This window comes from Pygocentrus nattereri, chromosome 28 (assembly GCF_015220715.1).
Source record: "Pygocentrus nattereri isolate fPygNat1 chromosome 28, fPygNat1.pri, whole genome shotgun sequence".
NCBI lineage: Eukaryota > Metazoa > Chordata > Actinopteri > Characiformes > Serrasalmidae > Pygocentrus > Pygocentrus nattereri.
Genome location: NC_051238.1, coordinates 4,982,844 through 5,006,621, shown reverse-complemented (window position 1 = coordinate 5,006,621; position 23,778 = coordinate 4,982,844). Strand labels below are relative to the sequence as shown.

Genomic DNA, 23,778 nt, shown 5'->3' with positions numbered 1-23,778 from the left:
CGGAAGGCAGGATACACCCTGGACAGGTCGGCAGTCCATCGCAGGCAGACAGACAGTCACTCACACCCAGGGGCAATTTAGCACGTCCAATTGGCCTGACTGCATGTCTTTGGACTGTGGGAGGAAACCCACGCAGACACGGGGAGAACATGCAAACTCCACACAGAGAGGACCCCGGTCGCCCGGCCAGGGAATCGAACCCAGGCCCTCCTCGCTGTGAGGCGACAGCGCTACCCACCACGCCACCGTGCCGCCCTGTTATCCGGACTCTTATATTATATTTTAACGGGATTTTTAGCTCCATTAAACTGCTGCTTTGGGTCGAGGCTCATCAGAGAGGAAGCATCTCAGGGCCTGAGAAGGCGAGTCACACGTTTTGTTTATCAGGGAACGCAGAACTTCTATGTGTCCCTGGTGTTATTAAAAATATCATTTTTATTACTGACTTTAAACTGATGGTCACTTCACCACCAACAAGTCAGCCAATTTACAAAATCCTGTTTTAACCTGAATGTCACTGGAGTCACCGTCACTGGTGTTACACCATATTCATAAAATTCAGCTCTCCTTTCTGCATATATGATAACAGGAGATGTTAATGGATGTATTAAGATTATTTAGTTTGATTGATGTTTATAAAATGTATCCACCTGAATTCCCACCCCAAACAGAGAATGACCCAGTTCTCTTCTCAAAATGATCCACAGAGAGACGGGAGTGAATGGAGCTCCAGCGCCGGTGCAGCAACCGAGACCCCAACGCGTTATAGCAGCCCCCTACAGTTAGACCCCCGACAGTTAGACCCCCGACAGTTAGACCCCCGACAGTTAGACCACTGTATCCTCCAAATATTACTACTTTTTTCTTGAAATAGTATAACTTTTTTCTCAATGTATTACTACTTTATTCTCGTCTACTGTCTTATTTTTATTAAGGTTGGCCCTAAAACGTGTTCGGCAGTGATATATGTGCTAGGAGACTAAATATGGTCAGAAGCAGAGGTCAAAACACCCTGCAGTGGTCAGGTCTGTAAACGGACACCTCGGGTCTACAGACAATAGCAACATGACTCATCTTTTCTCTCCAGCTCCTTCCTTCAGTGGATATGTTGACCGTTGCTTAGCTTTCACCACAGTCACTGATTCAACATGTGCACATGAAGAATTAAGAGCTGGCTGCTAGTAAAGTCTCCCATGCATGTTTTATTGTATAAGCTTGGCTTTGTGTCCTTGGCGCTGTCTCCTAGCAACCACACTTTAAAGTGTTGTGCTGAAGTGTGTTTAGTGGACGGTCTGCTTCTGACCTTGAGAAAGGGCAGAGCAGCCTGACCATGGGATTCAGCTTTAGACGACACATACTGCCCCTGCAGGGGAAATCCACCCACTGTTGCATAATTAAACTGTGATAAAGCCATTCAGAGCGGTTTTATGTGAAGTTCTCTGCTCTAGAGACAGGTTTCGAGTCAGAATAGCTCACAGTGGTGGTGATAGGAACCAGACGTCCACCTCTAAAAGCTCCCTCACAGAACGTTAGATACAAAGCTTGATAGATACTGTAATGCAAAATAGTTTCCAGAGCAAACTTATTTTTTCAGATTTATCACTAACTCTGAAGACTCATGTGGGTTCACTGGTGGTTCTGGACGGTAAATAAAATTTCTATATTTGTGTTGTAGTCATGGCAACCCCTGGTTCCTATCACCACCAATGTAAAGAAATCTGAGTCTCTACAATCAACCATTTTACTCCCAAACCACCCTGAATAACTGTGTTTACATTTCAACCACTGAATTATGCAGACATTGTGAAGAAACTGAAAATTCAGTGGAAAGCTTAAATCCAGTCCCAATGCTGGTCCTTACATATGATGATCATTGTTTTTGGGTATTGGAACACTTGTATTCAAGCTATGAGTATGACCTATTTAACCTCCCTACTCTGCACATATCTGCCTGGATGAGAACTCAGCGCATCTCATATACATGAATACCAGAGAATTATTTTACTGCGACCGGTACATTTCCATGACGTTTCCATGTCTTCGGGGCAAATGTTCATGGCCATACATTCACTGAAATGTCTGTGTAGGCATGAAGAATAAGAATAAAAATCAGTGCACGTTTTGCACGTCCCGCGTCCTGGTCTTTCTCAAGCCATGCCTCACATTTGTCCAAACGAGCCTAACCAAAATTAAATCGGCATTTCCCTGTCATTGCGTGGAATAACACCTCATCAAAGCACAAGCTCAGGCCCAAACTTTTGACAGGCAGTGTGTATGTACGTGTATATATATGTATGCGCACCTCTGGCTCCAGGCAGCGTATGCCCGGGTGTTCAGGGCGTACTCCAGCTCGAACCGTGAGCGCAGCGCTGCCACGTGGCTCCGGCCGGGACTCCCGCGGCCCAGCAGGCAGTCGGACGACGCCGAGGGGGACAGAGAACCACTGCTGTTACTGGAGGCTGGAGACATCAGCTGCAGCACACGAAAACAAACACATTTATACAAATTACAGCACTGAAGCCAAACCGCTGCTTAGAACTATTTAACTAGTCGGTAATTACTTTACCACACAGACCATCCTGCTGAATTAGTACAAGGCCTATGTTCTGGATTTGTGATCTACAAGACATTTTCATTGGGAGATGTCTGTCCCAAACCCTGACTCCCAAACCCTGACTCCCAAACCCTGGCTCCCTTAACCGGACTCCCAAACCCTGGCTCCCTTAACCTGACTCCCAAACCCTGGCTCCCAAACCCTGGCTCCCAAACCCTGACTCCCAAACCCTGACTCCCAAACCCTGGCTCCCAAACCCTGGCTCCCAAACCCTGGCTCCCAAACCCTGACTCCCAAACCCTGACTCCTATACCCTGACTGCCAAACCCTGACTCCCAAACCCTGGCTCCCAAACCCTGGCTCCCAAACCCTGACTCCCAAACCCTGACTCCCAAACCCTGGCTCCCAAACCCTGGCTCCCAAACCCTGGCTCCCAAACCCTGACTCCCAAACCCTGACTCCCAAACCCTGACTCCCAAACCCTGGCTCCCAAACCCTGGCTCCCAAACCCTGACTCCCAAACCCTGGCTCCCAAACCCTGGCTCCCAAACCCTGACTCCCAAACCCTGGCTCCCAAACCCTGGCTCCCAAACCCTGACTCCCAAACCCTGACTCCCAAACCCTGACTGCCAAACCCTGACTCCTATACCCTGACTCCTATACCCTGACTCCCAAACCCTAACTCCCAAACCCTGGCTCCCTTAACCGGACTCCCAAACCCTGGCTCCCTTAACCTGACTCCCAAACCCTGACTCCCAAACCCTGGCTCCCAAACCCTGACTCCCAAACCCTGACTCCCAAACCCTGACTCCCAAACCCTGGCTCCCAAACCCTGGCTCCCAAACCCTGACTCCCAAACCCTGGCTCCCAAACCCTGGCTCCCAAACCCTGACTCCTATACCCTGACTGCCAAACCCTGACTCCCAAACCCTGACTCCTATACCCTGACTGCCAAACCCTGACTCCCAAACCCTGACTCCTATACCCTGACTGCCAAACCCTGACTCCCAAACCCTGACTCCTATACCCTGACTCCCAAACCCTGACTCCCAAACCCTGACTCCCAAACCCTGACTCCTATACCCTGACTCCCAAACCCTGACTCCCAAACCCTGACTCCTATACCCTGACTGCCAAACCCTGACTCCCAAACCCTGACTCCCAAACCCTGACTCCCAAACCCTGGCTCCCAAACCCTAACTCCCAAACCCTGACTCCTATACCCTGACTCCCAAACCCTGACTCCTATACCCTGACTCCCAAACCCTGACTCCCAAACCCTGACTCCTATACCCTGACTCCCAAACCCTGACTCCTAAACTTACACTTGTGAAAAGAATACTTCTAAATATACTTTTCTATTTATTTCAATGCCGTTTTTTACACAATATGTTTTTAAATTTATTTTAAAGTGAAGTTCAAAGATTTAGATTTTAAATTGTAGTTTAATTTGTAGAAGGAAATGTGCTGTCCCACATTTTCACATCACTACTGAAACATAAGAGTTTTCACATGTGGGCGGAGCCTTATTTTAGCCACACCCCTGCACTTCAGAGCAGGAAGTGAGACTGCATCCCTGTCCCTCATGGCCACATGGTGAGCAGATCGATCCCACTGTTTTGAAGTAAATGTATCCCAAAGTCTGAAAATCAGTGTGAAACATTACGAATTGTCACCACCAAAGCTTTTTATTTTTTATTAATGAAGAACTTTGTGTTTTAATAAAAAATCTGATTTTATGTGTGTTCAAAGCTTTGTTTGCTGGTCATGTACTGCCTAGTGTTTTTGAGTTCTGCTCAAAATTAGTCAAAATTGTCACCACCGAAACGGATATAAGACAAAATTGAATGTTCAATCGTTTATTGTAATAAAACACGCGTTTAAGGTTTAGAGCTGCTCAAAGCAAAAGGATTTTAGTCTAAAATCCAAATGCGTTTTCAACTCGGACTGAACCAGTTCAGTAGAATGATACGCATTATTAGAGAACACTAGAAGGAATGCAAATAAACAAATGACTAAAATAAGCGAATGTGTTGTTTTCAGTAAAGGTACTGCTATGCGTCTGAGAGAGACTTTAGAACATAGCGTTGGTTCTTGTTCTCCTCAATGTAGCTCAAGCCACTGCATGGGTTTATTCAGTTCCACCAGCAGCACACCTGATTTAAAGGGCTCAGGCCTTATACACAGTGTGTGCACACAACTGACCATTTGCAAAACAGTGACCAACATTATCAGCCAGCCACAACCGTCTAAATGTTCCTTACTCCAACAAGCGAAGGAGAACTCCCCAGAACAAACCTGCAGTGAGAACGGCGGCGGCAGTAAATCAGTCAGTAAATCAAACTCACACTTTCCAAACTCACAGCTCAATATCAAAACTGTAAACAAGCAGAATCCTCTGGCTGTACGGTCAGCTCTGGGTTACTGTATTTGCTAAAAATCATTTTAATTTGATAAATGGCATTAAAAAAAATTAACATCAGTTTGCTAACTAGTCAGCTTTTAGGTAGCTGCTCTTGGCTCAGCTTGATAAATCTTAGCTTGGGTTATCTTGATAAATCAGCCAGATTAAACAGGATTGCACAGCATCCTTGTAAAGACAAATATGAATGCATTCTTTGTGTTGTTTCATTAAAGTCTGCTGAAAGACGTGTAACAGATGACACCTCAACATCTAACGCTGAGTTTCATCCACGTTTCTGAGCATCTAATCTACGTTTATCTGACCTTAGAGCCTGATAATCCTGTGTGTTCGCAGTTTGTCTCTGTAGTTTGTTGAATTCAAAATGTTTTCAGCTTAAGGAATGAAATAAAAAGAGCTCCACCCTCCAGATGCCCAGGAGTCAGGCATCACACACTCCTCACTAACACCGCTCACCGTTTCTTACTCTAATAATTCCGACTGATTTACTGCCAACGCTGTTTTTCATTCGCCTGATGGAAGAAAAGAACATTTAGATACGACAGCGACTGGATGAGAGGTGTGTCAATCATAATTTTGCAAACGGTCAAAGTTATGTGTGAGTGATGCACATTAAAGTAGCTGAATTCACTTATTAGAAGGACTGTCTGGACATGTTTTGACATACAGTGCAGGATTTCTTATATGTGTGGACTGAAGATTCTAAAAGAGGCTGACAGACAATAAAGGAATACATTCAGGATTTTCTGTACCTCCACATTACACAGACACTCCTCCAGCTTAGCCACAACCTCAGAGAACTCAGGCCTTTCCTGAGAGAGAGAGAGAGAGAGAGAGAGAGAGAGAGAGAGGACAGAGTGGGAGAGAAAAAGAGAGACAGATAAATAGACAGAAAAAGAGTGAGATGGAGAGAGGAAGTGAAGAGATGAGAGGAGAGAGAGGAGAAAAGGGGGAGAGAGAGACAGGGGTGGGAGGAAGGAAAAAGAGAGGGAGACATGGTGGGAGGATGAGAGAGAGAGATGAAGTGGCAGGAAATAAAAACACACATATACACACACACATATATATATATATATAGAGAGAGAGAGAGAGAGAGAGAGAGACAGACGGGGTCAGAAGAAGAAAAAAGAGGGAGACAGGGTGGGAGGATGAGAGAGAGAGAAAGAGAGAGAGAGAGAGGGGAAGTGGCAGGAAGAAAAAAGAAAAAGAGAGAGAAAGTAAGAGCGAGAGAGAAATAAGGAGATAGCAGAATGTTCTCATTAAGGTTGTAACCAATTAACCAACAGTTATGAAATCAGAAGAGCTTACATAACACACACTCATCAAAGCACCGCAACTTCAAAAGAGTCAGATCTGCTGCATCAGAGGACACACACACACACTCGCACACAAACACACACACACACACTCGCACACAAACGCACACACGCACACACTCGCACACAAACACACACGCACACACTCGCACACAAACGCACACACACACTCGCACACAAACACGCGCAAACACTCGCACACAAACACACACACACACACTCGCACACAAACACGCGCACACACACACGCACACAAACACACACACACACTCGCACACAAACACACACGCACACACACTCGCACACAAACACACACACACTCGCACACAAACACACACACACACACTCGCACACAAACACGCGCACACACACACACGCACACAAACACACACGCACACACTCGCACACAAACACACACACACACTCGCACACAAACACACACACACTTGCACACAAACACACACACACACACAAACACACACACACACACACACACACACAAACATGTGCACACACAAACACGTCTTGTGTTTTTGACTTATGCACCAATGTATGTATGTACATGTAGCTCATGTGATGTGCTGTTACACTTATATATTATATATCACATACATATATAATATACATATATATTCTAAGTTATTATGGTAATTAATGATTTACACCTTAAACTGATAGAAATGTAAAAGTAAGAAATATGGTGTGAATCAGTTAGAAAGGCACTCCTCACACTTCGTTAAGAGGGACTTTTATTTTGACATACTGCAGCACTTTGTAGAGAAACACACATCTGGCTGCATCACAGAATAACGAGAAAGTTTGAGATACTATCTCAACGACTTTCATAATTCAGCCTGTAACGTGATTAGTTATAATTAATGTCTATGTTCAGCATTCAGTCCCATTAAAAACCTCCAGATGAGAATTTGCCCGATCGGTTTATAAGGTCAGTATTGGTGCCGATCACGATCCAGTGTATCAGATCGTCGCATTACATGTAACAAAGACAAAACATGCACCGTCACACCCATTACTACATCGTCAGGCCTAATAATTGGCCCTAATTTATCACAATAATCAAGCTTACTGTGTTATTCCACATGAAATCCTGACTCTGCCACTGAACAAAAACTAGGGGTGCACTGATATGGGGACTGTGGGCCGATATCTGATATTTTTCATGTATGTACTACAGTTTAGCACAGTAGCCAAGTGTGGCCTAAACATTCAGCTATTCTGGAGCTCAATAAATACAGTTTGAAACATGTACCAAACATTTGTGTGATGCCAAAATGTTTCATCGTAAACATCTCCTGATACCGATGATTCGGATGTCATTTGTTAAGACTGTTATAAATGATATTAAGATTCGAGACTTAAAGGAAAAGTCAGAAATGTCTCTGTATGTCTTGTACTGGCTGGTAGGACTTGTGCCGCTTGGCATTCACTGACTAATTTTGTAGGTTTAGGCCCAGTCCCATTTCGCCCCTCGCCCCCACTGCTTGGCCCTTTCTCTTTTGTTGAGATAGAGGGGTGGGGTGAAGTGTTGGGGCTACATGGCCCTCCAAATGGAGGTTTGTCAGAGACTCCAAACAGAGAGATGTGAGAAAAAAAAATTTCTCTGTTAAAAACTACGACAGTCATTGGTTTATCTTAGTTTAATGTCATTTCAGTGTATTATGGTTGTTTTCTTCATAACAAGCATAAAACATCACTAATAATATGTTAGTCCAGCCTGAAGCGCCGGAATTCCATTTAAGGTGGAATGGGAAAAGTCAAATGAGAAGCTGGAGAATCTCTAACTTCAGCTTCATATCACTGAAGAATTAGTGGTGGGTGATAATAAATAATTGCCCCCCTCTTTGAAGGCGTATGATGCCCTAAATGTAACTAAAGCCCAGCAGTGAGGAGCTGAACTTTCCCCTCCTCTGCTGTCCCTGCAGACGGGCAGGGTCGCCTACAGAGCAGCGCTGGTAGCTGTTAATGAAGTGATGCTCTTTTATTTGAGGGCCTCATTTCATAGAGGAAGATCTCAACCACTGCCCTGTAGCTCAGTTCTAAGGGGTTATGGTGACACTCGAAAACAAGGGGTAGGGGTGAAAATCAGAAATGGGACTGGCCCCTAGTGCCTTATTTCCCTGCTTCAAGGAATGTGATTAAGCATTTAATGAACAAGTTTTTAGATTGATTCCATTCCTCTTTATCTCCACTTTTCAAAGAACATGATTTTAAGACATAGTTTTGCATCCTGACCTAAGCCAGTGTAGAAACATACATCTTAAAGATGATTACAACTGTTTGCATCTGATTCCCAACAAAAAAACACATTCTTAAATGCACAGCCACTAAAAATCTACTTTCCTAATTACACTTCACTAAAAGGGCTTTTAAGCCTCTCTGAAGAGCCTGAACTCTTTTCTCAAAGCCAATTAAAGCAGTGCATGTTCTATAAACCTGCTGACGTGAGACAGCTCTGGGCTCTAGAGGTGTGAGGCCAGGCAGGCACGGTCGACCCAGATTTAGACGCAACTCTGGAGAGATAATGAGTTTCTTCCTGAGGGAGATGCTTCACCAGCAATACAAACCTCTACAAACAGGAAGAGGAAAGTGCTGACCGAAGGAGCCTGGAGTTAATGATCTTTGCATGTGAGATCATCTTAATATATTTAATCAGAACTGTTCACAGTGGTGGTGATAGGAACCAGACGTCCACCTCTAAAAGCTCCTCACTGTTACTACAGTATAGTACATGAAATGGTTATGAATACACTGCCTTAAGTCTGACACATTGCTTTGTGACGTTGTGAAGATTTAGGCTAAAAAACATTTTTAAAACACATTGGTGGAGGGATACATGTAATACTACACGCAAGAATACTTTTTTCATGCATATTTTTAATTCATTTTTTCTAGATTTTCACTGGTGGTTTTGGTAAATAAAATGTCTATATCTGTGTTGTAGTCATGGTGACCCCTGGTTCCAATCACCACCACTCTAAAGACGTCTGAACCTTTTCAAACCAAACCCACTCTGAATCTCTCGGTTTACATCTCTAGCACTGAATTACGCAGACATTTAAAAAAATCTGTGAAATTACCCTTTAGTAGTAGTAGCTGTAGTAGTAGTAGTGGTAGTAGTTGCAATGGTAGTAGTAGTTGTTGTAGTAGTAGAGGTGGTAATACTAGCTGTAGTAGTAGTGGTAGTTGCAGTAGTTGTGTCAGTATTCGTAGTAGTGGTAGTAGTAGTAGTAGTAGCTGTAGTAGTATTAGCTGTAGTTGTAGTAGCTGTAGTAGTAGGAGTAGCAGTAGTAACTGTAGTAGTAGTAGCTGCTGTAGTAGCAGTAGTAGTAATAGTAGCAGTAGTAGTAGCTGTAGTAGTAGTAGCTGCTGTAGTAGTAGTAGCTGCTGTAGTAGCAGTAGTAGCTGTAGTAGCAGTAGTAGTAATAGTAGCAGTAGTAGTAGCTGTAGTAGTAGTAGCTGCTGTAGTAGCAGTAGTAGTAGTAGTTATAGTAGGAGTAGTAGTATCTGTAGTAGTAGTATCTGTAGTAATAGTTGCAGTAGTAGTAGCTGTAATAGTAGCGGTAGTAGTGGTAGTCATTGCAAAGGTAGTAGTAGTAGGAGTAGTAGTAGCAGTTGTAGTAGTAGTGGTAATAATAGTAGTTGTAGTAGTAGTAGTAGAAGTAACTGTAGTAGTAGTAGCTGTAGTAGTAGGAGTAGAAGTAGCTGTAGTAGCAGTAGCTGTAGTAATAGCAGCAGTAGTAGTAGCAGCTGTAGTAGTAGGAGGAGTAGCAGTAGCTGTAGTAGTAGTAGTAGCTTTAGTGGTATTAGCTGTAGTAGTAGTGGTAGCTGTAATAGTAGTACTAGTAGTAGTAGTAGCCCCTGTAATAGTAGTCGTAGTAGTAGTAACTGTAGTAGTAGTGGTAGTAGTAGTCACTGTAGTAGTAGTAGCTGTAGTAGTAGTGGTAGCTGTAATAGTAGTAGTAGTAGTAGTAGCTGTAGTAGTAGTGGTAGCTGTAATAGTAGTAGTAGTAGTAGTAGCTGTAGTAGTAGTGGTAGCTGTAATAGTAGTAGTAGTAGTAGCTGTAGTAGTAGTAGCTGTAGTAGTAGTGGTAGCTGTAATAGTAGTAGTAGTAGTAGTAGTAGTAGTGGTAGCTGTAATAGTAGTAGTAGTAGTAGTAGCTGTAGTAGTAGTGGTAGCTGTAATAGTAGTAGTAGTAGTAGTAGTAGTAGTAGTGGTAGCTGTAATAGTAGTAGTAGTAGTAGTAGCTGTAGTAGTAGTGGTAGCTGTAATAGTAGTAGTAGTAGTAGCTGTAGTAGTAGTAGCTGTAGTAGTAGTGGTAGCTGTAATAGTAGTAGTAGTAGTAGTAGTAGTAGTAGTAGTGGTAGCTGTAATAGTAGTAGTAGTAGTAGCTGTAGTAGTAGTGGTAGCTGTAATAGTAGTAGTAGTAGTAGTAGTAGCTGTAGTAGTAGTGGTAGCTGTAATAGTAGTAGTAGTAGTAGTAGCTGTAGTAGTAGTAGCTGTAGTAGTAGTGGTAGCTGTAATAGTAGTAGTAGTAGTAGTAGTAGCTGTAGTAGTAGTAGCTGTAGTAGTAGTGGTAGCTGTAATAGTAGTAGTAGTAGTAGTAGCTGTAGTAGTAGTGGTAGCTGTAATAGTAGTAGTAGTAGTAGTAGTAGCTGTAGTAGTAGTAGCTGTAGTAGTAGTGGTAGCTGTAATAGTAGTAGTAGTAGTAGTAGTAGCTGTAGTAGTAGTAGCTGTAATAGTAGTAGTAGTAGTTTTGTATTAGTGTTTTTTAAGGGGGATCAGCTGGCTGAATAATAATGTTTTGTAATCTTTCCTTACGTCATCTAGTAGTGCATAAATCACTAAATTATGTGAAGAATGAAATACTGCAATCAGTCAGATTTAAAGATCAGGCCAACACAACTATTTTCTGATACCAGAATAATTACAGTATTACCCCACATCCCTAGTTTCTTGTATTCACTCAAGTTGTGTCCATTGCTGCTCGCGTTGGTGAATGAAATCTCTTCTACTGTCACGCTATGTTTTCATGTTTTTTGTGATTTTGTTTTTATTTTATGATTTTTTTTCCCCCTGAGGGAAAAAAAACCTCTCCCTGCACGTTTTCCCTCTCTTTGTCTTTTTTTTGGTTATACTTACTGTACCTTCTTGTACAAATAATAAATAAAATAAAAATAACAATAATAGATAAAACAGATGCAAAATCTTTACTTCTGTTACCCACACTGAAATAAAATGTGCTGCAATTTTCATGATTCATGATGTTGTTCTTTCCAAATAAAATAAACTGAAAAATAGGGATTTAGTTGTTTTTTCAATGCATGTTTGAATCATGAACCATTTTTTAAGAGTAATCATAATTATGGTTGGAGTTATGTCTAACTCATCATGTTTTGTTTTATTTTTTATTTTATACCCCATTTCTGACCCCAGCACTGACCTCAGGACTGGAATTCCAGCCTCGCATCAGCAGCGCAGAGAGGGGTTTGGGGATGGAGTAGCCAATCGGAGGCCGGATGTGATGGTAGGCCATATCAGCAGCTGCAGCCGCTAGAATAAGAGAGAGAATCTAGCTTTATAATTCAGTACAGAGATATCAGTACAGAGATGGTGTATGTATGATAAATATCAGTACACAAAATGAATATAGTTTTATTTCATTCAAAATATTCTGTGAAGTAACGAGTGCGGATTTCAGAGAAGTTGCAGAAAAACGGTACCAGGCTTGAGATGAGCGAAAGGAACCTCCCCTGTCAGCAGCTCCCAGAGACACAGTGCATAGCTGAACATGTCTGCTTTCACTGTGTAGCGTGTACACTGGGTAAAGACCTCAGGTGCCATCCACCGCAGATTCTACAGTAAAAACAAATCAGCTCCGTAACACACATCAGTCTCATCTCCGTAACAGAAATCAAAATCACATCCATAACAAATAGAATTGAATAGAATGTAATCTCAGTAACAGGTATCAAATCATGCCTATAACGTATAAATGTCATCTATGTAACAGGTATCAAATCATGCCTATAACGTATAAATGTCATCTCCGTAACAGGTATCAAATCATGCCTATAACGTATAAATGTCATCTATGTAACACGTATCAAATCATGTCTATAACGTATAAATGTCATCTATGTAACAGGTGTCTAATTACATCTATAACACATATAAACGTCATCTTCTGTAACAGGTATGAAATTACATCTACAACATATACTGTATCAATGTCAGCTCTGTAACAGGTTTCAAATCACATCTACAACACATTCAAATGTCATCTCTGTAACAGATATTAAATCACATCTATAACATGTATAAATGTCATCTCCTGTAACTGCTATAAAATTACTTCTACAACATACGTATACATATATGTCATCTCTGCAACAGGTTTCAAATCACATCTATAACACATTTAAATGTCACCTCCATACCAGATATCAAATGAAATCTAAAATTTTATTTTAAAAGCTGTTTATCTAGACAGCAAGCATGTATTGGCTTTGAGAAACACAAAATTGACAATAACACAAATGAAAAATGAACACAACAAGCAGTGATTTCATGCATGTTAGCTACCTAGTATTATTTGTATTCATAATTCTATACCTGGTTTTGTTCATCAATACTTTGTTATGTTAAATCAAGAGCGCTGGTAATGAAATTTGATAAATCCAAGGAATCCAGAACCAAATTTTTTTCTTCAAACTAACTACTAGCTACAAACCTGTGTGTGTGTTTTTTTACTATATTTAGCTTTATTTGAATGGCATACGGTGTTATTAGGTAAGACATTTGCACAATACTATATAAAACATATATAAATGTCACCTCCGTAACAAGCATCAAAATCACATTTAAAACACATACAGACATCATCTCTGTAACAGATGTCTAAAAATCATCTCTGTAACACACACCTGCGTCAACAACCAGGTGTCTTCATAACTACCAAAATCACCTCCTCTGCGTATTTCAGAATCTCTTAGTTGTGCAGTATATTAGCCATACAGGTGTACCAGCCAAACGACTCTCTGCAAACACACACACACGCACGCACACACACACACACGCACGCACACACACACACACACACGCACACTACCGCACACACACGCACACACACACACACACACACACACACACAAAGTGATCAGAGATGCTGAACTGACCCCAGGCTGTTTTGTCATGTTATCCTCATCCATGGAGAGCAGGAACCGGGACTCTGCAGGGCAACATGGGGTAAAACAAAACACTGAAAATGTACATCAAAGTAATATAACATAGTCTACAAAAAGGGGAAGTTTTTAAATGTTATTTACATTTACATTTACGGCATTTGGCAGACGCTCTTATCTAGAGTGACTTACAATTTGATCATTTTACACAGGAAGGCCAAGGTGGTGTTAGGAGTCTTGCCCAAGGACTCTTATTGGTATAGTGTAGGGGGCTTACCCAGACGGGGCATGTTATGTTAATGTTATGACACAGAATATGTACAACTCATAGAATTTGATAATACATGATTCATGTCTCACCCCCGAAATCAGCCACCACAGCATGGCCGTCCTCGTAGAGCAGTATATTGTGGCTGAGAATAAAACAGACAGCAAGAAAGACCCACAGCATTACACTTCAGATAAACACTGGGTTTTATTTCAAGCTTCTAAAAGAAATTAACATACACCAATCAGGCAGAACATTACGGCCACCTCCTTGTTAGTTCCTACATAGAAACCTTTTGAAAATGGTTCTAAACAGCACGAAAATGGGTTCTTCTATTGTTACAATGGCAAGCCTACAACAATAGGAGAACCCTTTTTGGTGCTATATAGAACCATTTTCAAAATCACACTCTCAATCTGAAGAACCATTTCACCATGACAAAAAAAAACTTTAATCATGCAAAATTTTGAGTGGAACCACTATCTTAACTAAAGAACCCTTGAAGAACCATTTTTTTAAGAGTGTAGAAGATCCTGAAGGTTCCCCAGCTCTAACACACCATATTCCCCTCAGGAAGGGCTACACAAAGTGCCTCAGAGCACGGAAAACCTTAGAATGTGCATCCAAATAAAGACATTCTGATGAAGATTGACTACATCCATTAAAACAACAGCCACAGCAAGTGATGATGATGATGTAGCTGATAACAGTGCTGCTAATGATGATGAGTGCTCACCTGTTGAGATCTCTGTGAATGATGGGCTGAGTCAGATTGTGCAGGTACTCCATGCCTTTGGCCACGTCGATGGCGATGATGAGCTTGGACTGCAGGTCGATGATCCTGCTCGTTTAAACACAGTTTAAAGCACACCTAAGCTCACACAGATCAATGCTCCGAGACGTCATTACGATTTAAGCAGATCAATGGAAGTCTCAGATGAACTTGAGCGGAGAGAGGAGCATCACTGAAGAGCCAGACTCACTACAGACAGATAATACACCTCGGATACACACAAACAATGGGGAAAAACCTATAAAACCTGCCCAGGTAGAAACGAGGTACAAACGAGGAATGGAGTGAGAAGAATCATGTCTAGATTAGATTAAGTCACCTTTATTAGTCGCACAACAGGGAAATCTCCACTCTGCAATCTGACCCATCCGTGCAGTGAAACACCACATACACACTAGTGAACACACATACTAGGGGGCAGTGAGCACACTTGCCCAGAGTGGTGGGCAGCCCTATCCACAGCATCCGGGGAGCAATTGGGGGTTAGGTGTCTTGCTCACAGACACTTCAGTCACGTGCTGTCGGCTCTGGGGATCGAACCAGCAACCTTCCGGTCAATAAGGCTGGTTCCCTGACCTCCAGCCCACGATTACTTTGATAGAATTAGTAAATTGTATCAAATATGGGGTGCAGCTGTGGGCTGGAGGTTAAGGAACCAGCCCTGAGACCGGAAGGTTCCCGGTTCGATCCCCTCGACTGACAGTTCATGACCTAACCCCCAACTGCTCCCCGGGCACCATGGATTGGGCTGCCCACCGCTCCAGGCAAGTGTGCTCACTGCCCCCTAGTGTGTGTGTTCACCATTGTGCATGTGGGTGTTTCACTAGCGGGTTAAATACGGAGGTCTAATTCCACAGCGTGCAAACACAGTTGGCTGATAATTCAATTCAATTCTTGTCTAGGAGCGTAAATAATTCCTTAAATATAAAGCAGAGATGGGAATCAGAACTAAATGTGGCTAGAACAGTGACAAATTCAAACAGTTGGAGGGAATTCAATTGGAAAGTCATCACCAGATATTTCCAAACCCCAGAAATAGTGTCAAAGACGGGTCTAACACCTAACAGTTCATGCTGGAGAAACTGTGGAGGAGCACAAACTGGAAACCATACTCACATATTTTGGCTCCGCCTTAAGTTCCAGATATTTGGGAAAGAAGTATTTGAAACTCTTAAGGAAGTGTTTCGGCAGCATATTCCACAAGATCTTAAGCAGGTGATATCGGGTAATACCGGATAACCTAGAGGGAAGATCTAAGGAATATCTTTTAGGAATGTTACTAACAGTAGCTCTGAAATGTATTACAATTAAAGCCCCAGAGCCGACAGTACGTGAGTGAAGTGTCCTTGAGCAAGACACCTAACCCCCAATTCCTCCCCAAGCGCTGTGGATAGGGCTGCCCACCGCTCCGGGCAAGTGTGCTCACTGCCCCCTAGTGTGTGTGTTCACTAGTGTGTATGTGGTGTTTCACTGCACGGATGGGTTAAATGCGGAGGAAACTTCCCCGTTGTGGGATTAATAAGGGTCACTTAATCTTAAACACGTATTTGTCATCAGAAAAAGGTAAAAACTGTGAGGGATTGCAGGCACATCAAGAAAAGTCAGACTGGCTTCAGCTTAACCCCCCCCCCTTTTATCCCCGTTCAATGTTTAACGTCTCTAAATAAATGACTGACATCATTTTTATGCCCCATATTTAATGGCTTTTCCTAATTTACTGGGGTAAACCTAAAAGAGAAGTATGAGATGAATTTGGCCTGCAGTTATTATTATGCTAATGAGTGTGACATAAGCCTTCATTACCTCGTAACGCCAGTGCAAATCTAAAGAAGTGGCTGACTGACTGCATTTAGGATAAAAAGGGAAAACGGTTTAAATTGTTTTTCACCACAGCATCACTTTAAAGTATGAACTAATTCAGTGAACACAGCCACATTATTCCGAAAAGGTCTTCTCCGATTTTCCAAATACCGTCTTTGCTTGTGTATTTGTCTCTGGTGGACGTCCTCACCTCTTCTGCTCATGCAGCAGTGAGAACAGCGAGCCTCCAGACACGAATTGCGTTACTATGGCAAACTGGCTCGGGTCGTCCAGACAGGCCCCCACAAACGGGATCACACACGGGTGGTTGAGCCGGCACAGGATGGACACCTCTCGGCAGAACATGTCCGTGTCCGACTTGGAGCAGTAAGTGTTGGCACGATACCTGCAGGACACAAGAGGCCCCAGTGTCTTCCACTGCATTTTACTTGTACTATTTATACATAATATCATTTCTACAATCTTGCTGCTCTGCTCTCAGGAGGAGAATGTCACCGGTTTAGGTTTATCAAATTTACTGATCTAAAGTCTGTTGATGCCTAATAACGGCATTACCATGGATCTGCATGCTGATATGAGGAACGTAATCAGTATCCTGAGTTCTATGTATGTACCAGCTAAATCTGAGCTACAAGCTCTAAAGTAACAGATCATAATCTTGGGTATCGTGATGGTACGTTTCCAAATAGTCTAACTACATTACACTAAAATGAAACAGGCTGTAGCTATTAAACTGAGGACATAGTAAAATACCTCAGAAGTATTTGGAGTAACCGTGTAAACAAATCCACAGTAACATCCACTCTAATGTCACACATTTAAGCAGGAAAGTAAATCAGAATCTGATTTAATCAGGTGGCAATCACTTTTTCACATATGGCCAGGCAGGGCTGAACAGCATGTTGACTTTAATCATTGAAATCATGATTTAAAAACAGCATTTTGTGTTCACTTAGGTTTGCCTGGGTTATCTGCACGCTGTGGTTTAGATGCCGGTATGATGGTCAACCGGTATGACCATGCTGGGTGACTAACTAAACCAGCACCACAAGCGTAAACCAGGTTAGACCGGGATGGAATGGATGCTGGTCTGTGCTGTTTTTTTTTTTTTAGCAAGAATGACTGAAATCTAATCATAAATGACTTAATAACTCCACACAGTTTGAGGAAAGCGATCATTTAGGAAAGCAGGTGAGCGTCTGCTATTTGGTGAGGTCTATTATTGGTCATCTACATTAGCCTCAGAGCCCCAATGCAAAACTAAATAGACCCCAAGTCTGTCTTGGCTGACTGACTACTTAGGGGGATGGGGTGGTGGGTAAAAAAAGCTGTGTAAAATTGATTTTTGGTTGAAGAAAACTTTACTGTTCAGTAAACGTGCATGAAATGGAAATTTGTCTGGCAATCTGGCACAGAAATATATACAGTACTGTGTGAAAGGCTCAGGCACCAAAGACACATTTTCAAAATCTGTTTATTTGTGCAATAAATGATAAATAAATATAATAAACAGTCATTTTCTGGATGTGTGTGTTTGTTTAACCATTTCCAAGCCGCTCCTCGAGGAAGCCCAGCATTACAGTATTATATGTAGTTAAAAAGCAGCTCCTGGTTTGACCAATCAGTGCTCAGTAAATTGAGCTCATGATGTAATTGATGATATTAACAAGTCTCTGTGGCGGCTGTGAAGGTGTCAAGGAAAAATATGGACCCAAGAAATTCTTGTTCCTTTTTATTGTTTTTCTGTTTATCTGAATTATGAATACGACTTTATTCTAATGTATATTGTGATAAACTCACTGCTGAGGGAAATAGTTTAAAAAAGTGGCTTAGATGCCTAAAACTTTCTCACAGTGCTGAACATGGACACATAAAACACTTAAAAACACTTACAGCAACAGTGCACATGAACGATGTAGGGGTTTATTTATTAAGCCCTTATTTAACATGCTCATATTCTTTCTAGCTATTGGGACCTTAAGTCTCCGTCCAGTGGCAGCAACTGAAATGATGAATGAAGGGGGGTGGGTAGGGTCCTTGTAGATCTGGGTTACCTTGTTGGTTATGGATCGGAGGTATAAGTTCTGGAGTGACAGTAGTTTGTCTCCAATAATCCAACTGGCCTGGCTGACCACCTGTTTCTTTTGTCTTTCTTTAAGCAAACACTTCTGATCCAGCTAATCAAGGTCTTAGAACAGGGGTGCACAACTCCGGTCCTGGGGGGCCGATGGCCAGCACAGTTTGGTGAGTTACCTGCTCCAACACACCTGATTACACTCATCTGTTAATTGCCAGGTTAAGTGGGTGTGTTTGACCAGGGAAACCTCCAAACTGCGCTGGCCCTCCAGGACTGGAGTTGTGCATGCCTGTCTTAGAAGAACATGCATACGACAAATCTTAAAATGGATTAGAACTGAAGTCTGATTTAGAACAGATCTCCAGGTGTCAGCGTTGGGCTATTTTGTGGCATGTGGCTTCTTCTCTTCATAAACACAGCCCTACTCCTAAATCAAGCCTTAAGAGGGAATTCCACTGACTTTTCCTTTCTGCATAATTCTATTCTTACAGAAAGATTTCAGCGTAATACAGATTTTGAAAAAGTAATTCATGGTGGAGAGGAACAAAACAGGAATCTCACCTTTTGATCGCCACAATTTTGTTGCGACATCGTCCTTTATAGACCTTCCCAAAAGAACCTGTAAATACATAAGTGAGGATATTTTAGATTCTGGTGAACCTCAGAAAGAACTCCTTAAATATGGGCTGATTTTTATTGAACACACCTGAGCCAATGATCTCATTAAACTCCAGTTCAGAAAGCTGAAGGTGGAAGTTGGATGGGAGGCTCGCTCTGAGGAGGAGAATGTCAGCCTTTTCTGTGGAAAAACATTGTGTTTATCAAATTTGCTGATCTAAAGTCAGTCTGTTGATGGCTAATAACTGCATTACCATGGATCTGCATGCTCATATGAGGCATTTAAAGGAAATTAAAGGCACATGAACATTAAATTGGACTTTTGAGGGTCTAAACATATTCATATATATGCTTTATGGCAAGTTTACAATAGTACACATTTACTAATCAGGCAGAACATCATGACTGCCTCCTTGTTTCTACCCTCACTGTCCACTTTATCAGCTCCACTTACTGTATAGTTTCACTCTGTAGTTCTACAGTTACAGACTGTAGTCCATCTGTTTCTCTGATACTCTGTTACCCTGTTCTTCAGTGGTCAGGACCCCCATGGACCCTCACAGAGCAGGTACTATTTGGGTGGTGGATCATTCTCAGCACTGCAGTAACACTGACGTGGTGGTGGTGTGTTAGTGTGTTAGTGTGTGTTGTGCTGGTACAAGTGGATCTGACACAGCAGCGCAGCTGGAGTTTTTAAACAGTGTGTCCACTCACTGTCCACTCTATTAGATGCTCCTACCTCGTCGGTCCACCTTGTAGATGTAAAGTCAGAGACGACAGCTCATCTGCTGCTGCACAGTTTGTGTTGGTCATCCTCTAGTCCTTCATCAGTGGTCGCAGGACGCTGCCCACAGGACACTGTTGGCTGGATATTTTTGGTTAGTGGACTGTTCTCAGTCCAGCAGCGACACTGAGGTGTTTAAAAACTCCAGCAGCTCTGCTGTGTCTGATCCACTCAGACCAGCGCAACACACACTAACACACCACCACCACATCAGTGTTACTGCAGTGCTGAGAATGATCCACCACCCAAATAGTACCTGCTCTGTGAGGGTCCATGGGGGTCCTGACCACTGAAGAACAGGGTAACAGAGTATCAGAGAAACAGATGGACTACAGTCTGTAACTGTAGAACTACAGAGTGCAGCTATACAGTAAGTGGAGCTGATAAAGTGGACAATGAGTGTAGAAACAAGGAGGTGGTCATGATGTTCTGCCTGATTGGTGTATAATGCCTGTAAAAAGCTCTTTTCCTGGTCATAATATGGTTTCCTTGAAGAAAATGTCCTCTACTGCATGTATGTCCAAAAGTTTGTAGACACACGCTCATCTAGTGCTTACACAGTAATGAAGGGTATATGACCCTTAAATGACCAGGCCCCACCGACAGGCCCAAGGTTTTATCAATAGCTCAGTCAGTTTGCACTGACGTCCCTGCAGTTACTGAATGATGAGCCTGAGATTTTACAGGTATTAAGTTTGTGCTGCAGTAACAGCTTCTACTTTTCTGGACAGGCTTTAGACTAGATGTTGGAACATTGCTGTGAGGATTTGATTGAGCATTAGTGAGGTCAGATACTGATGTTGGATGTTCAGTTCTGAATCAGACTCATCCCAAAGGTGTTGGTTGGAGCTCCACTGCTCAGCTCCACTGCTCCACAGCCCAATGCTGCGGGGCTTTATACCTCTCCAGCTGACGCTTGGCATTGGGCATGGTGACCTTAGGCTAATGTGTGGCTGCTCCAGAGTGTCCCATTCTAATAGTCAGTGCTTTTCTATGAAGATCATACAATCGTTTTGCACAACTGAGTTATGATTATCATCTGATTATTTCTTGAAATAGGCCAAATTACCAGCCTGTGGAATAAGAACATTTTATGTGATAAAAACACTGAATGATTGAAATTTGCCACCATCAGAACTGGCAATTTTAAGTAAGGAGTGGGAACGAGATAATCAAGTTGTAGTAATGACATAGTAACGTGAGGGAACAAGATAATCAAGCTGTAGTAATGGCATAGCAAGGAGTGGGAACAAGATAATTAAGTTGTAGTAATGACATAGTAAAATGTATGAAAAAGATCATTAAGTTGTAGTAACGACATAGCAAGGTGTGGGAACAGGATAATTTAGTTGCAGTAATAACATAGTAAGGAGTGGGAAGAGGATAATTAAGTTGCAACAATGACATAGCACACTAGTGAACACAGACACACTAGGGGGCAGTGAGGACACTTGCCCGGAGCGGTGGGCAGCCCTATCCACAGTGCCCGAGGGAGGAGTTGGAGGTTGGGTGTCTTGCTCAAGGACACCTCAGTCACAGACTGTCTGCTCAGGGGATCAAACCAGCGACCTCCTGGTCGCAGGGCTGGTTCCCTGACCTCCAGCCCACGGCCGCCCCAAGTTGTGGGAATGAGATAATTAGGTTTAAGCAATACTAAGCAGTGGCTTGACATAAGCACCTCATCATGCCTTACTAAGCCTTTTTCCACAACTCCCTCATCTTGTGGCCGACACTGTAGCCATCCATTGTTCTTATCAGGACTATCTCACTTCCACAGATATTATTCTTGGAGAATGTTTCTGAAGAGGAGCGCCAGCAACAGAAACTGCAGGAGTCCGTTCAGTTCCTCATGAACAGCCTCTTTGTACGTGTACGTGGCGGGGGGGCATGGGGGGGGGGCATGGGGGGGTTACCTTTAGTCATGCTTTTGATCTTTCCCAGCGGAGACGGGACAGAAACGTACGAACCATCTATGATTAAAACAAAAACAAAGTGGTTTTATGTTTATGATGTTTCGTCTCTTTACTGTATGTTTTCATTTGTGCAGTACGGTCTTCACGCTGGTGCCGAGTAAGTGATGAGTGTAATCACACCCCCTCCTGGCTGCGAGTACTCATTGCAGGGCGAATCTTCCTGAGGCCGTTTGTAGTGCTTCAGCAGAGTGACGATGGCATCGTGACCTACACAGATCATAAAGGGGCCTTTATAAACACCATTATAACAGCCAACGTAAGCCCACATGCTTTCCATTGAACGTATATCACACAGTACATGAGTTTCAAATCCAAGTTAATAAAAACACAACCGTTTTAAAAAAGGGTTCTGCTACTGTTACAGTGTCAAGCTTGTAACAATACAAGAACCCTTCTTGGTGCTGTACAGAACCATTTTTAAAAAGGCTCTATACAGAACCATATACAACACATTCTAAATCAATCTGAAGAACGTTTTCACCATTTAAAGAAGCATATAAGCATGAAATGGCCTACAGAAAGCTCAGGGTTCTAAATAGAATCATTCTCTTTACTAAAGAACCCTTAGAAAGTCATCTTTTTATCATTATTCACTAATAATATTAATATTATTAATAATAATAATAATAATAATAATAATAATATCACAGAAAAATCCAATTGTTTGACATTCACTTTAAGCAAGTCTTTGTTTTTTGGCTGTAACGTACACACTTTAAAAATGATGGTTCTTCAAGGGTTCTTTACTAAAGAAAATGGTTCTATATAGAACCATGAACATTCAAAGAAACCTTTCGCATAACAAAGGGTTCTTTGCTTTGTGAAAAGGTTCTTCAGACTAATTGAGAATGTGTTGCATACGGTTCTTTGTAGCACCTTTCTGAAAAGAATTCTATATAGTACCAAAACGGGTTCTTCTGTTGTTACAGTGTCAAGCTTGCAATAATAGAAGAACTCTTTTTGGTGCTCCCTAGAAACCTTTTCAAAAAGCTTCTACATAGAACCATCTACAGCACGTTCTACATCAATCTAGATATGCTTCCATGACAGAAAGAACCATTTAATCATGCAAAAGGGTTCTTTGAATGTTCATGGTTCTATATAGAACCATTTTCTTTACTAAAGAACCCTTGAAGAACCATCATTTTTAAGTGTGTAGGACCTTTCTGACCTTTCTCGTAGGCCCACATGAGGCAGGTCTGCTCATCTTTCTCCCCGCTGGAGCGGCTGGGGTCACAGGCCACCAGGTTCATGTCAGCCCCGCTGTCCAATAGGAACTGGACCAGGCGGATGTGTCCATGGAAACAGGCGCTGTGCAGACCTATCAGAGCACAGCACAGCCAGAAAGTCAAAAATCACCTGAGCCGAATTATTCAGGGCCAAAAGTTTCGGCCTGCTTTTGAAATTTCACAAATTTCACTGTTACTTTTCAATTACAGTTTTATGCAAAAGTTTGTGCACCCCGCTCCAATTATATGTTTTCTTAATTGCCTGCGAGTTCATATCCTCCACTGGAGATACACGTCTCAGAATTTGAAAACGACCAGGGAAAAAGAATCAAATGCGAAAGTGGGGCCATTTTATGACCGATTTTTCTGATATGTTAAGTTTAGCCAATAGAGAGGAATCGTGCCGTAAGCATTTGCATAAATATGCCATATACAGGGTGAAATACACAGGGAAAAAGATTAATCCAATTTCAAAATGAACAAGGCAGTGAACTGTAAACGGTTTCAATGAGCATAAAGTTTATTATGGACTTTTAATAAGGTCTCAGTCTGAACCTCCTCCAGCTGTACAGACATCATCAACACCACAGTCAGACTCATCCCAGACTGGATTGAGCGTGTCGGGCGTCTCTGCTCTCACGGCTCTTTCAGTGGGATTTCGGAGATCATCCAGTGCTGTGGAACCAACGACGAACGATCTGAGCTGCTGGAGCTTCACTG

The 23,778-nt window shown here is 42.3% G+C and overlaps 1 protein-coding gene across 1 annotated transcript in view; it reads right to left on the bottom strand.

Moving 5' to 3' along the window:
* The window catches only part of tnni3k (TNNI3 interacting kinase), a 45,953-nt gene that overhangs the window by 2,224 nt on the left and 19,951 nt on the right, over window positions 1-23,778 (bottom strand). The window contains exons 11-23 of the mRNA XM_017717796.2: window positions 23,001-23,150; window positions 21,950-22,036; window positions 21,770-21,826; window positions 19,161-19,253; window positions 19,016-19,073; window positions 16,568-16,762; window positions 14,500-14,604; window positions 13,856-13,908; window positions 13,490-13,542; window positions 12,035-12,167; window positions 11,755-11,864; window positions 5,729-5,788; window positions 2,303-2,472 (exon numbers count right to left, since the gene is read on the bottom strand). Of these exons, the coding sequence (XP_017573285.2) occupies window positions 2,303-2,472; window positions 5,729-5,788; window positions 11,755-11,864; window positions 12,035-12,167; window positions 13,490-13,542; window positions 13,856-13,908; window positions 14,500-14,604; window positions 16,568-16,762; window positions 19,016-19,073; window positions 19,161-19,253; window positions 21,770-21,826; window positions 21,950-22,036; window positions 23,001-23,150 (1,324 nt within the window). The remainder of the gene's footprint in view (window positions 1-2,302; window positions 2,473-5,728; window positions 5,789-11,754; window positions 11,865-12,034; window positions 12,168-13,489; window positions 13,543-13,855; window positions 13,909-14,499; window positions 14,605-16,567; window positions 16,763-19,015; window positions 19,074-19,160; window positions 19,254-21,769; window positions 21,827-21,949; window positions 22,037-23,000; window positions 23,151-23,778) is intronic.